The 15,591-nt window shown below is 42.2% G+C and overlaps 1 protein-coding gene across 1 annotated transcript in view; it reads left to right on the top strand.

Annotated features, from left to right (window-relative positions):
• Nucleotides 1–15,591, top strand: part of LOC141101762 (acyl-coenzyme A synthetase ACSM3, mitochondrial-like) — a 96,479-nt gene that overhangs the window by 42,897 nt on the left and 37,991 nt on the right. The window contains exons 4-5 of the mRNA XM_073591067.1: nt 7,116–7,323; nt 14,770–14,913. Of these exons, the coding sequence (XP_073447168.1) occupies nt 7,116–7,323; nt 14,770–14,913 (352 nt within the window). The remainder of the gene's footprint in view (nt 1–7,115; nt 7,324–14,769; nt 14,914–15,591) is intronic.

Below are 15,591 nucleotides of genomic sequence, written 5' to 3'. Positions count from 1 at the left end.
AAGCAACAGGGATAACTGCAGCTTTGAGAGGATTGTGAAGCAAAGGCCACTCAAGAAATTGGGGAGTGGACTACAGCTGGTGTCAGTGCTTCAAGAGCCATCACACACAGACGCATCCAGGACATGGGCTACAACTGTCGTATTCCTTGTGTCAAGCCACTCCTGAACCAAAATCAATGTCAGAAGTGTCTTACCTGGGCTAAGGAGAAAAAGGACTGGACTGTTGCTCAGTGGTCCAAAGTCCTCTTTTCGGATGAAAGGTAATTTTGCATTTCATTTGAAAATCAAGGTCCCAAAGTCTGCAGGAAGAGTGGAGAGGCACAGAATCCAAGTCACATGAGGTCCACTGTGAAGTTTCCATCACAGTCAGTGATGATTTGGGCAGCCATGTCATCTGCTGGGGTTGGTGCACTGTGTTTTATTAAGTCCAAAGTCAAAGCAGCCCTCTACCAGGAAATTCTAGAGCACTTAATGCTGCCCTCTGCTGACAAGCTTTATGGAGATGTTGATTTAATTATCCAGCAGGACTTGGCACCTGCCCACACTGCCAAAAGTACCAATACCTGGTTTAATGATCATAGTATAACTGTGCTTGATTAGCCAGCAAACTAGCCTGACCTAAACCCATAGAGAATCTGTGCGGTATTGTCAAGAGGAAGATGAGAGACAGCAGACCCAACAATGCTGGTGAGCTGAAGGCCGCTGTCAAAGCAACCTGGGCTTCCATAACACCTCAGCAGTGCCATAGGCTGATCCCCTCTATGCCATGCCGCATTGATGCAGTAATTCATGCAATAGAAACCCAGCCAAGTATTGCGTGCATACTATACTGTACATGGACATATTTTTCAGTAAGCTAACATTTCTGTATTCAAAATCCTTTTTTTTGTTGGTCTTATGTAATATTCAAATTTTCTGAGATACTGAATTTTGGGTTTTCACTAGCTGTAAGCCATAATCACCAAAATTAAAAAGAAAGAAATGATTGAAATATATCACCCTGTGTGTAATGAATCTATACAATAAATGAGTTTCACTTTTTGAATTAAATTACTGAAATAAATTAACTTTTTGATGATATTCAAATTTTTGGAGATGCACCTGTAAACTGTACATTTTTTCCCAGGATAACATTAATCAATATTTTTTTTCTAGTTTTCCAGAACAAGTAAATATTTTTCAAGCTCGAATATCTTTTGAGGCCAGGTATTAATCTTGTACTTTATTTAGTTATGGGCAACATGGTGGCTAGTCGTGGAGCTTTGCGGTTATTGGGAGCGGAGTTTGATTCCCCTCACAAGGATTGGCTTCATGATATTTGTATATTGTTGATAATTAAAAGATTTTTGTTTTTCTGTTTCCTCTCACAGGTCAAAAATTTATTGCTAGGTTAAAGCGGACCTTCAGTCATTTTTTCATCTTTCCATTTATTAAATCTTCTGCCCTTGTTTTTTAACTTTGGGTAGTAAAACAATTTTTTTCTGCTAGTAAATACCTTATACAGCCCACTTCCGGTTTCTGTCTGGTGTCTGGTAAAATGCCAAGGCTTCACTCTCGTGAGAGTTTGCCAGGAAGGAAGCTGCAGATTTGGAGGTGTGCCTCTGTGTGTCTGTGTAAATCCAGGGAGTGAACAGGCAGCAGCTTCAGCTGCCCACATTTAAAATGGCTGCAGCCAGACTTAGTGGAGGGAGATTTCTGCAGCATATTTGGCAAGTACAAAATCACAGGATATATTAAAAAAATGCAGAGTGGTTGGAGGGAGGCTTCAAAATGGCAACGATATTTTTATTACAAATTATGTGAGCAGACTGCAGTTCCTCTTTAACTAGTTACCTTAAAAAAGTGACATCAGCGTGACTGTGTGTTTCAAAGTTCTCTGTAAAGTGCTGTTGGAAAAGTGTTTGTTACATATGTAATAGGAGGGCTAAATTAGCTAATTTCAAAGCCTAAAAAGTTAAAGCTGTCTATACACTAGTAGATTTTTGTTTGAAAGTTTTTGTTTTAAAAAAGTTTCTCGGATTTTCTAATCGTTAATGACATTAATTTTCAACTATAGTGAGGAGAAAATTCAAAAGAGCAGGATGGAAAATGTTTCTTGAATTTCTGTGAATGTGGTTTTCATTTAAGAAACTCTATTCATTTCAAAATTGAATGTTAAAAGCATACAAAATTTGAAAGTAGTTTTGAACATTTGCCATACTAAGAATTTTCTTCGTACACCCATTCTTTTGGAAGTCTAATGCCCTGTACACACGGTCGGATTTTCCGATGGAAAAAGTGCGATTGGATTGTGTTATCGGAAATTCCGATTGTGTGTGGACTCCATCGGACTTTTTCCGTCGGAAATTCCGACACACAAAGTTTGAGAGCAGGATATCAAATTTTCCGACAACAAAATCAGATCGTTTAAATTCCGATCATGTGTACACAAATCCGACGCACAAAGTGCCACGCATTCTCAGAATAAATTAAGAGACGAAAGTTATTGGCTACTGCCCCCTTTATAGTCCCGACGTACGTGTTTTACGTCACCGCGCTCAGAACGGTCGGATTTTCCGACAACTTTGTGTGTATGCAAGACAAGTTCGGCCCAAAATCCGTCGATGGATTTTGTTGTCAGAATGTCCGATCAATGTCCGATCGTGTGTACAGGGCATTACAGTGTATAAATTGTTTACTTCAGTGGAACAGACTACATAACATGTGAAAAAAAAGTGCAGCGCTATATTAAATAACTGTGAAAAATGACAATAAATAAAATAAATTACATAAATATAAAATGAGTGAATTAAATCCAAAAAGCAGTTGTGATAGTGTACAAATAAATGTAATAAAAAAAGGCCTATATGAGATTCTATGCCAAGTGAGTAAAGAATCCAGGGATAGCGGATGTGACACCCAGGAGATATCCACACATATGGCCCTGATGACGTCCCTCTGATAAAACGTGTAGGGCAGAGACATGCACACACGCTACAGAGCATGCGAAATTGTCATTCGGCCATCTTTGATGTTGGAAACTGACCTGTTTGTTACACACGCTGATTATTACCATTTGAAATGTAAGTGCAATACTTTTAAATAAATGGAGATGCTTTAACAATACTGTACTATGCGTAGCCTTTGTTTTGCATACGTAGGACTGTGTGGTGCGGGTGAGGACCCGGGTGGATTGGCTTTCTGGAGTCACTCAATTGGCTATATCTGTGAATTGGCTGCCTAGAGTCACCGGAGCTGATGCTTAAGTTCCTGCCATTGAATCTGTAAGACAAAGCGCTCACTGACCTCACTGAATAAGGGGGGTCACTGTCTGTCTGGTAAGATCCTTGTGTGGATATCTCCTGGGTGTCACATCCACATCCACTGTCCCTGGATCCTTTTCTCACTTGGCGTAGAATCTCATATGGGACTTTTTTATTGCATTTATTTGTGCACTGCTTTTTAGAACACTTTTTGGATTTAATTCACTAATTTAATATCTATGTCATGTATTTTATTTCTTGTAATTTTTCACATTTATTTATTATAGCGCTGTACTTTTTTTCACTTGTTCACATATGCCTAGTATCAAAGGTATAGTGTTCAGCAGCTGATTGCTTTGGTCCAAGCGCAGATATCTTCTCTCCTCCTTGGACTACATAACATGCATGTGTGGGATTTGGGGCAGAAGCTCTGTGGTTCAAAGTGGGACAGTGGCACAATAACGTACAATTTGTGGTGATTGGCATTGCTTTGCCATTTATTTTGAACGCACCTATCCAGTGCATCTTGGCGCACATGTGTTTTAGCACAACACAATGCACATAAGTAAACCATCTGTGTTTTGCTGTACAGTGTTCTAAAAAAAAGGTGTATGTTTGGTTTCATGCTTGGTGTGTTGACAGTTAATTCAATGTAAAGACGCTGCCTTAACGCAATGCACAGTAACATATCAGCACTGCATGTTAAAGCATGTGTGGTAATGCACTGGACAGGTGTCAAGGGGCTCCAAGCTACATTTGTAGTGGAAGGGAGTGCTTTTCCTTAAAAAGGTATTGTACCCAAAAACAAAGATGTAATATATAATAGCTTATCAATGTAAAAAGTGGTGGCTGCAATATATATATTATTTTCCTTTGTTTACGCTTGGTGATCCAGCCAGTAACACTTTCCTGTCTTAGGGTGTCTCCACTCTGGATGGCAGAGCAATGGAGACACCTTTGGACAGCAGCATTATTAACCTGAGGAGAGGATTGTGTTAGATGCACTAGCAGATTTACATGGACTTGACTAATGAATTCAAACAAAGTCAAACTCCAGCTAATACTTTTTAGGCAGTTACAGCGACAGTTTTTTCTCCTTTTGTGATAAAGGTTTTATATAAATTAACCACTTGCTGACCGGCTCACGCCGATATACGTCAGCAGAGTGGCACCGCTGGGTGAACCTTTAAGAGCCCTAGCAGACGCCTGCTACACGTGGCCGACTGGTGCGATCGCTGCCAGGCCACCCGCGATAGCGGGCACAAGAGCCAGGACCGGGATTTGTGTGTGTAAACACACAAATCTCAGTTCTGACAGGGGAGGAGAGACAGATTGTCTGTTCCTACTAAGTAGGAACAACGATCTGGCTCCTCCTCTAGTCAGTCCTAGCCCCTCATAGTTTGAAACACACCTAGGGAATACAGTTAACCCCTTGATCGCCTCCTAGTGTTAACCTTTCCCTGCCAGTGACATTTACACAGTAATCAGTGCATTTTTATGAACTATACAAAATCTTGCGTTAAGGTGATCCAATAGTGATAAATGAAAAACTGCAGCAGCTGTGCAAAGGTGCTACAACCTTAAACAGTGAGAAAAGAATATATATAAACATCGCTGGCAGAAAATATATTCATCTAAACACAACCATGCATGCTCGGATGATTTCTAACTGATGCCTGTTTTTGCCAGCTATTCTGTAAGTGGCGCCCAGGTCGCGCTTTGCTCTTTATTTTAACAGTATTTCACTATGAGTTACCTCTCTGTTTCCCTATGTATGGAGTGTGGCAAATCCTCTCTGATATAGAGAAATCCTTCTGGAAGAGTCTCTGAGCAACCATCCCTTACACTCCAGATCATTAGATCACAGCCTATTTTGACCCCATACTGCAAAGCTGAGGGTCCAATATTTTTGGTGAGTGGGGTCACCGAAGGGAGAGTGTGGCACCTCACACCTTGGAAGTTTGGAGCACTGTTGCACTTTATTTAATGTATCATATGAGCACCAAGCACTTTATTTTGTATGTTCTATGTTTTTGAATTTATATGGCATTATTAGCCATTATGTTATTGAACTGTTTAGATTAATATATTTTCTGCCAGCGCTGTTTATATATATTTTTTCTCACAGTGCATTTTTATAGCACTAATCGCTGTATAAATGTCAGTGGTCCCAAAAAAGTGTTAAAAGTGTCCTATTTGTTTGCCACAATGTCGCAGTCCTGATAAAAATCGCTGATCGCCGCCATTACTAGTAAAAAAAAAAATTTAAAAAATAATAAAAATGCCATAAATATTCCCTGTTTTGTAGACGCTATAACTTTTGCGCAAACCAATCAATATACGCTTATTGCGATATTTTTTTAACCAAAAATATGTAGAAGAATACATATTGACCTAAACTGATGAAGATTAAAAAAATAGTTTTAACAAATTCTGATTTGTTTAAAAAATTTTAAAAAATTGATATTTATTATAGCAAAAAGTAAAAAGGATTGTTTTTTTTTCAAAATTGTCGGCCTTTTTTTGTTTATAGCGCAAAAAAAAAAAAATGCAGAGGTGATCAAATACCACCAAAAGAAAGCTCTATTTATGGGAAAAAAAGAACGTCAATTTTATTTGGGTACAGCGTCGCACGACTGCGCAATTGTCAGTTAAAGCGACGTAGTGCCGTATCGCAAAAAATGGCCCGGTCAGGAGGGGGGTAAATCCTTCCGGGGCTGAAGTGGTTAATAAAATCTGACCATTGTGAGCACCCCTCCAAAAGCACCTTCATTTAAAGCTGGCTATAGCTGGATTGAAATTTGGCCCGTTAAGCACAGACCAACCAAATTTCGGTCCATGTGTGGCTGCTTCTGCTTGTCAAAAGTAATTCTAATGATTGACTTCTGTTGAACGGAGCGGAACATTTCTCCTCTTTATCAACAGCTGCAGCCAATGAGCTGCAGCTACCGATCAGCGTATTCTGACAGCAGAGAGTCCTTGCTGTCAAAATACAATGGGGGAGATTTACTAAAACTGGTGCACGCAGAATCTGGTGCAGCTGTGCATAGTAACCAATCAGCTTCTGACTTCAGCTTGTTCAATTAGGCTTTGGCAATAAAACCCAGAGGCTGATTGGTTACTATGCATATCTGCACCAGATTCTGTGTGCACCAGTTTTAGTAAATCTCCCTCAAAGTCTCTATCCACCTTCATTGTGCAGATGGAAGAAGCTGTTCATTTTATTTTTATTTTTTTCATTCAGCCTGCTGGTTAAATGAAGAAAACAAACCATATATGGCCAGCTTAAAGCGGAGTTCCAGTCTGGGGAAACATTTTTTTTAAGTCAGCAGCTACAAATATTGTAGCTGCTGACTTTTAATATAAGAACACTTATCTATCCAGAGAGCCTGCGATGTCGGCACACAAAGCCAATCTGTCCATCGACTTTGAGTGCAGGCGCCGGCGTTGCAAGTAAGGGAAACTGGTCGTGAAGCCTTTAGGCTTCAGGCTTTACAGCCAGTTTCCTACTGCCCATGCGTGTGTCGCGCGACGCTTTCTGAATGTTCTTGTCGTCTCCAGCGATACACATAGGTCCCAGAAGGCAACAGGGGGGAAGGAGGAGGGCCGGATAAAACCGCGGAAGTGACGTACCTCACCGCAGCGGCATGGGACGGAAGAAAACATGCAAAAAAAGGTTCCAAAAAAAAAAAAAGATGGCCAAACTTGTAGCAATATTGTCATTCAGCTGATCATTCAACACAACCAAAGTGATTTTTGGGTATATAATCCATTTTTGCTTTTGGGTTTAGTACCACAAAAGAATACACAGTAAGTATAAATAAAATAACTATGAGGCGTTTACGGTGATAATGATAATGATTTCCATTACAGGTCTGATTTTAATTCCTGGGACAACGCAGCTTACAGCAAAAGACATTCTACACAGACTACAGACATCAGATGCAAAGTGCATTATTACTCATGATGCCCTGGCACCAGTAGTAGACAGCATTGCAGCACAAGCTCCATGCATGAAAAACAAAATGGTGGTATCTGGAAGTCCAAGGGAAGGTTGGCTGAGTTTCCAAGAGCTTTTCCAGTAAATATTTTTAATAAGCCTTTTCTGCTGTAACACACTAATGCCCCGTACACACGATCGGACATTGATCGGACATTCCAACAACAAAATCCATGGATTTTTTCCGACGGATGTTGGCTCAAACTTGTTTTGCGTACACACGGTCACACAAAGTTGTCGGAATTTCCGATCGCCAAGTACGCGGTGACGTACACCACGTACGACGAGACTAGAAAAGGCCAGTTCAGAACCAAGCGCGGCACCCTTTGGGCTCCTTTTGCTAATCTCGTGTTAGTAAAAGTTTGGTGAGAGACGATTCGCGCTTTTTCAGACTTGTGGTTTTCAGATCGTTTTCTGCTGTTCAGTTTGTGCTTGTGGGTTTGTATCTGCTCTTCAGTGCATGCAGTCAGTTTGTATTGTACTATTCATTGCGATCTTGTCCTCTTGTTACTGTTTTTCAGGTCGCTCTTCACAGGCCTTGCTGTTCTTCAGTGCGTTCTGTTACTTCGTTCTGAGCAGCCGACCGTTTTCTAGCCATGTTGCGTATACGTACTCCTCATAGAGTTCGTGCTGTGTGGGGGCTTGGTGTTGGGGTCCTTACCTTGACACAATTCCAGTCCATGAACAGGGTGGGGAGGAGTTCATGGACCAAGAATTGGTTGCTTCAGCGTGACCAGTTCTGTCATATGCCTTTGCTCCGTGAGATCCGTGAGAATAATCCTGATGATTTCAGGAACTTTCTCCAGATGACGGACCCCGTATTTCACTGTTTGTTGGCTTTGCTGACCCCTTATATTAGCAGGCAGGATACCTGCATGAGGCAAGCCATCACTCCGGAGCAGAGGCTCATCGCCACCCTGCGGTACTTGGCGACGGGGAGAAGTCTGCAGGACTTGAAGTTCTCGACAGGCATCTCCCCCCAGGCTCTGGGGATCATTATCCCAGAGACCTGTTCTGCCATCATCCAGGTCCTGCAGAAGGAGTATATGAAGGTAAGATTTTTATCCTTTAATATCACATTTTATTGTATTTAATGTTTGCTAATATATTGTATTTCTTTCCTCATTCCCTAATTACCATGATTGTAATATGCTGTGAATGTCCCCTTTGTCCTTATTCATGCTGGATTTTTAGGTAATTATTTTTGTTGTCCTCCATACATATTTGCCTTCACTTACCTCCCCAGCATGGTCTCCTGGCCCTATATTCACCTCATGTATTCACTTAACAATGTATTTTATCAGCTCCATAGTAGTGCTTTACCCTAAACACCCCCTAAAATGTTTTAAAATGTGATTTGTGCTTTAAATTCAGGCAGAGTGCCAGAGGCTTTTTTTGGGGGGTCCCCAAATCATTTTTAACCCTTCCTCCCCCCAACTGCTAAGTCAGCTGATAACAATTCTCTAGCTATCCTCAATCATCTATCTGCTGACTTTGCCAAACCCATACACACTATAACCATCTCTTTTGTGGTCAGATTTATGGATGAATTCCCCAAACCATGTAGTGCAAGGGCCTGCCTGTATACTTTCATATGGTAATGTTTCAAGTTTCTGTATACTATTATTATCTTGATAGGTAATAGCAGAATGTCCAAATGTGCTCAAATGTGTACAATGTGTATTTATATCTTTGTATTATAACACTTCTTACCTGTCCAGTGGGCTGCCAATAGTGTAACTAAGGAGGGGCTGTTCAAAGTAATACCCATTATTTAGGCATTCATCTCTCAATGAAGTGGAGAGGGTTACCTGTCCAAGAGTTCCCCCCCCTATAATGTTAGAAATGGCCCATGAGAGGGGGGGGGGGGGAATCTGATAGGTGTACCTTATACTTTGGTCTTTAAAAACTCCCTCAAATAAATGTTATCTTGATGTTGGCCAAGAATGTTTGTGTCTAATCTGCTTTCCCTGTTTATGTGCAAAGTGACTAAATTATTTTTTTTGTTTGACTCCACAGTTTCCTTCCACGCCACAGGAATGGCTGTGGCCTCCCACTTTGCCCAGCGGTGGGACTTTCCTAACTGTGGAGGGCCAATTGATGGGAAACACGTCCACATCGTCCCACTACCCAACTCGGGGTCATACTATTATAATTATAAGGGGTTCAATAGTAATGTGATGTTGGCGGTGGTGTCGGCTACTTATGAGTTCCTGTACGTGGACGTGGGGAAGAATGGCCGGATGTCCGATGGTGGAGTCATCGCCCAGACGGAGTTCTACAGGCGTCTTCAGAATGGCAGCTTGGACTTGCCACCTCCAGAAGACAATGTGGAAGGACTCCCATTCGTCTTCGTTGAGGATGAACCGCTTGCGCTGGAGACCATCTTATGCGGCCATTCCCGATGAGGACCCTCATCCCGGACCAGAGGGTTTTAAATTACCAGCCGGCTCCGCCTATTTCTTATACCCATACATATGGCAGAGTATAAACTGAATCACATAATCCTGGCGTGCTGTGTTCTACACAACTTTTTACGGCAACAATCTGCCAACTATGCTGGCTCAGTTGGGCTTGAGGCTGGAATTCAAAATGAAACAACCCTGACGGCGCTTGAAAGTAGCCGTCCTGGCTTGCCCCCCCCTGAGTGCCCGTGATGTCTGGCTAAGATACCTTGAATACTTTGCGGGTAGGGGGGCTATCAATATGCCAGACAATGTCTGAAACCTTTTTATAATAAAAAAAAAACAAATAACTACTCAAATCTTTGGTGACATTTACTGCTTGTGTTTGTTTTAGCTGACCCTGACAGAAATGTGGTGAGTCCTGAAAATGGCGTGATTGTGTAACCTTACAAAGCACTGTTGGGTGTTATTTACTAAAGGCAAAGACACTTTGCACTACAAGTGCACTCGAAACTGCACTTGTAGTGCAAAGTGGATTTGCCCTTAGGAAATAACACCCATTGTCACAGAAAACACCAATTGGAGCACCACAAAAGTGTTGTAGCTTTGAGACAATAATCCACACATTCTTGATTAACAATCTTTTTAATACCAGCACAATCACATGTGCATTTAGAAAAGGTTTTTAAAACAAACCAACATGTTTGTTGTATAACAATTTGTGGGGTCACATTAGAAAAAGTAGAAATGTCCATTTAAGATAAAACAGGCATGTTTAAAACCAACAAGAAAGACACAAATCTTGAACTTACAAAGTTCACATTTGGTAGAACTTGAAGGCAATATCAGACATGAGTATTTACAAACTGTGTTTGATATTGCGTTCAGATGGGGTGAAGTCACCCCAGGAAAAGCCAAATTTTGAAGATGCACACAAATTTACGAATGTAAACATGTGCTACCTGCCATCACGGGGGAAGAAGGGACGTGTTTTGGGGGTGCAACCCCTTCCTCACAGCTACTTGATTATTGAGGAAGGGGTTGCACCCCCAAAACGCGTCCATTGATCTCCCGTGATGGCAGATAGCACATGTTGACACACTGTGTGCATCTTCAAAATTTGGCTTTTCTAAAATTTGTCAAAAAATTTCAAAAATTTTTAGCACACAAAAAAACAAAGGTATTTGGAGGGGTTTTAAACTCTCCCTAAAACATCATTGATGTTCTTCATTTTTTGAAGAACATCATTGATGTTTTTCTTGATGTTTTCCAAGTCCCTATTACACCCCATGATCTCCCCGATCTGTGCACTTTCCGAGGTGAAAGGATCTGGATCCACAACATCAGGATCACCTAAAAAGATAGAAAACAAAAAACACACCATGTATTATAAATCTGCCGGCATCCATCTCTTACCTGAGCCTGTGGTCGCAGACACTCACCTGTTGTGGTGCCACCACGTCTTCCTCCTCCTGCTCTGCTTGTCTTGGGTGGATTTCCCCTTCTTCCAGAGGTGGGGGTCTCTGGTCTCCTCGGATGAGGGGTGTCCTCCGAGTCTTTTCTCCCCATGTAAAAAAAATAGGTATACTTAGCACACAGATATTTGATGGCAGAACTATAAATATGAAACATTGCTTGGAAGTGGGGTACAATTGTCTATTTTGGCAGAGTTCCAAGATGTTGAAATTTTATTGTCCTTTGTCAAGCTTTAATACTTTACCTGTTTTGTACAAGCTTCACAGATGGAGACACCCCTATAGTATACACTGGAGCACCTGTGCGGGCCCCCTAATAAAAAGGGTGTTCTTTTGTCCCACACTAGTGCTACAGCGTCCTGATGTGTAAACAGCTGCTGAGTGTCCTCTCCTTACACAGAATCTAGTTTGCATTTCATTCTAGTAACAAACCCATCTACACAACCAAATTAGTTTCAGACAAGTAGGCCCTAAAAAATGTGGGCAAATGCATATGGCCAAAACAATGGTGTTTTATAGGCCGAACAAACAATGTTTTATACGAACGAATAATGTGCCCATGAACATGAAAGTTGCCTTTTGAAACTGGATAACAGTTAAGAAAAGCACATGGAGCAGCACAAACGTAATAAACATAAAGAATAGGAACACAAGACAACTGCTTACTTTTTTGCAGCACTCTCCGGATCTTTCGGTACTGCTCATGCTCTCTTAATTTCAGGTCCAACCACCGCTTCCTGAGCCGATCGTCGTAGCCCGAAATTCCGGTGGAGACTCTTGACCACTGTCGCCATGATCTTGGCCTTTTTGACATTGGGGTTGGGGTAAGGTCCATACTTCCCGTCATAGTCGGCCCTCTTCAGGATGTCGACCATCTCCAAATCTCCCCAAAGGACATATTTGATGCCTTAAATCTTCTCCTTCTGGATCCAGACATTTCAGGCTCCGGGCTTTTCACCTCCTCCTCGTTGCTGTAATTAGCACGCACCTGCTGTGTCTCCGCCATGTGCTCTTCCCCCACTGCGCTGAACGAGAAGGGGTGGAGAATAGACTAGAAAGAACGTCAGGGGCGGGCGGAGTTACACGCATGTGCAGTGTGTATAAAGCGTAACACGCGTGCGTAGTACGTACGATCTGTGAGCGGAGGAAGGAGTATCGGAGGTGCCGATCGTGATAAGGAAGGTAAGAGCAAAACTTGGGCCTATGCTGCTTCTAGATTGAGGCCTATATTGTAACAAGATTAAGAGAGTTTTGCCTGACATTAGGGTTTGTCTTGTCTTGTGTCTTGCAGATAAAATGGATGGCTTCAATGACCACAACTTCCTCCCCCTGTTCATAGATAAATACAGGGAGCTGCCCTGTCTGTGGCAGGTGAAACATCCACATTATAATCATAAACAAAAGAGGCAGGCAGCGCTGGAGAAACTGCTGGAGTTGGTGAAGCTGGTGATCCCTACGGCAAACATCCCCTATTTAAAAGCCAAAATTGGTGGCCTGAGGAGCACTTATCTAAGGGAGCGCAAGAAGGTCACGGATTCCCAGAGATCCGGAGCTGCAGCAGATGACGTTTATGTCCCCAGGCTGTGGTACTATGAGAGACTGCGATTTCTGTCAGACCAGACTGGAGTCAGAGAATCCCTCTCAACCCTTCCTTCCACTCTTCCTTCCACTCTTCCTTCCACCCCAGCTGAGGCTTCCGATGTCCAACCTGGGACTTCCAGCCAGGAAGAAGTGGAGGAGCCCAGATGGAGTCAGGTATAGCATTCTTCTACAGATTTTTGGTCAATAAATAAATGATCTTTACTAGATGTTATTATTGATCACTAATTGCTGATTTAATACAGTTTTTTACACATCAATAGACAGTAGTGGGCAAAAATAATTGGGACAAGAATGAAAAATGCTGGGCTCAGAAGGATAGTCTGTTATATTTGTTAACATTCAATTTGCAACAGTCATGAGATGAAAATTGTGTGTGATTGATGAATAAAAAACTAAAACTATGTCCCTTTTTCATACACAGGAAGACCTCTGCCAGGACGAGGCTCTGGAATGTGGCACACAGGAGGAGGCTGTGGAATGTGGCAGCCAGGAGGAGGCGGGGGTTAGTGGCAGCCAGGAGGAGGCGGGGCTAAGTGGCAGCCAGGAGAAGCGTGGGCCCAGTAGGAGCCTGACAGAATCGCAGGTTCCTCCCCTCCTCCTTCCAAACAAAAGAGCCCGGAAGGGGAGTCACGTGCAGGATTCAGCGCTCAGGCTCATTCAGGAGGCTTCTGCATCCCTCAGAGCCTTACCCACTCCTGAAGAGGCCTTTGCCTGCATGGCTGCCACCAAACTGAAGGGCATGCAGGAGGGTCAACGCCTCATGTGTGAGAAACTTCTTTATAAAGTCCTAACTAAGGGGGTGAGTGGCGAAATTACACCCAATACCGACGTGATTGAGTTGGACCATCCTCCTCCTGCCACAACTACACCACCACAGCCACAGCGTGGAAGGAAGCGTGGAAGGAAGACCAGAGAGTGATGGCCCTGGGTTCAGTCTGGTCTGACAAAAGATGCAGTCTCTTGTATGACCACAGCCTGGGGACACGGATGTCATCTGCTGCTTTCATGATCTCTGGGACTTCTGGACCAGATTGAACTCCCTTAGATATGGACTCCTCAGGCCACCAATTTTGCAGTAAAATAATTGATGTGTGCCCTGGGGGCCAAAGGCTTCGCCAATTTCTGCTGTTTCTCCAGCGTTGCCTCCCTCTTTGTTTGGTTCTGAGCCCTTAATAAAGGAATTTTTGGTTCAATTATACTCGCCTATGTGTGTTTTCCTTCAAAAAGGACAGTTTGTTTGTGAGGAGGCAGGTACATTTCAAAACTACAATGTGAAATTAACAAGGGACACCAACACCAAGCAACCTCCTTGAGATTAAATAATACAAGATAATAATGGTGTTGTGGTAACTTGACACACAAAACACACATACAAATATTATGGAGTAAAACCCAAAAAAACTAAAAAAATACATCAGCCTGGAAAAAAATACAAACCCCCCAAAAAAAACAATAATCAGCCTTGAAAAAAATACAAAACAAAACTAAAAAAAAATCAGCCTTGAAAAAAATACAAAACAAAAAAATAAAACAACAAAAAAGAAATTTGGTGAGATGTGACAAATCAAAATATATTGAGGGAATCATGATAAATAATAAAGTAAGAAGTTTGTGAGAAGCCTGTGTGAATATGAGCAGAAAAACTACTTCATTCTTCTCACATTATAAAGAAGAAGAGAGTGCGCTGTATTAAACAATTTAAAACATTGCAGCGTGATGAAAGTGCTGTATCCATTCCGAACGCTAATTTTACCAGACCGAGCTGTTCCGTCTCGGAATTTCTTCTGAGCATGCGTGGTACTTTGTGCGTCGGAATTGGCCACACACAGTCAGAATTGACACGATCGGATTTTGTTGTCGGAAAATTTTATAGCCTGCTCTCAAACTTTGTGTGTCGGAAAATCCGATGTAAAATGTCCGATGGAGCCCACACACGGTCGGAATTTCCGACAACTAGCTCCGATCGCACATTTTCCGTCGGAAAATCCGACCGTGTGTACGGGGCATAAAACTGTGATATGAAACTTTCTTTGAACTGGTTTCAGGGCAGCTAGTGACAAACACATCTGTGTGAGGACAAGGAGCACCGACCCAATGACTATCTATTTCACTAGTGGAACGACCGGCGCTCCAAAGATGACGGAACATAGTCACTGCAGTTTTCCCATTGGATTAACTGTTAATGCAAGGCAAGTAGCATTATGTTATTTATGATTCTTCAATACCTTGCAGTGAATATTTTAGTTTCCTCCAATGGACAACATATCCAGGATATGTGACAGTTCAGATACCCTGATCTCTTTAACCCCTTCCTGCCCACACTATAACCAAAAGACGGCTACAATGCGGCTCTCCAGTTCTGGGAAAATGTCCACGGACGTCCTCCCACGCACCCCCTGGGGGGTGTATCAGGAGCGCTCTGTGGGTGCTGTATTCTTTGGGCACAGCTGATCTCAAATCGCAGTAAAGGACCAATCACAGCAGCCCTTTACCATGTAATCAGCTGTGCCCAATCACAGCTGGTCACATGTAAATAGACTTGCGGTTATTGGCATTCCTTTCCTCACACACTGTCTCTGTGTGAGGAAAGGAGAGCCGATAACTGGCAAGTTTGACAGGGCACAGTGAGTACATTGTTTACAATTATAATCATTGCCCTGGTTATCAGTGCAGTCCCATCAATGCCAATCGGTGCCACCTATCATTGCAGCCCCATCAGTGTACATCAGTGAAGAAGGAAAACTACTTATTTGCAAAATTTTAGAACAGAAACTTAGAAAAACATTTTTTTCCCCAAAATGATTGGTCTTTTTTCCTTTGTTTAGCAAAAAATAAAAGAACCCAGTTGTGATTAAATACCACCAAAA

This window comes from Aquarana catesbeiana, linkage group LG06 (genome assembly GCF_042186555.1).
Source record: "Aquarana catesbeiana isolate 2022-GZ linkage group LG06, ASM4218655v1, whole genome shotgun sequence".
Classification (NCBI taxonomy): Eukaryota; Metazoa; Chordata; class Amphibia; order Anura; family Ranidae; genus Aquarana; species Aquarana catesbeiana.
This window is presented reverse-complemented; position numbering and strand designations above follow the sequence as displayed.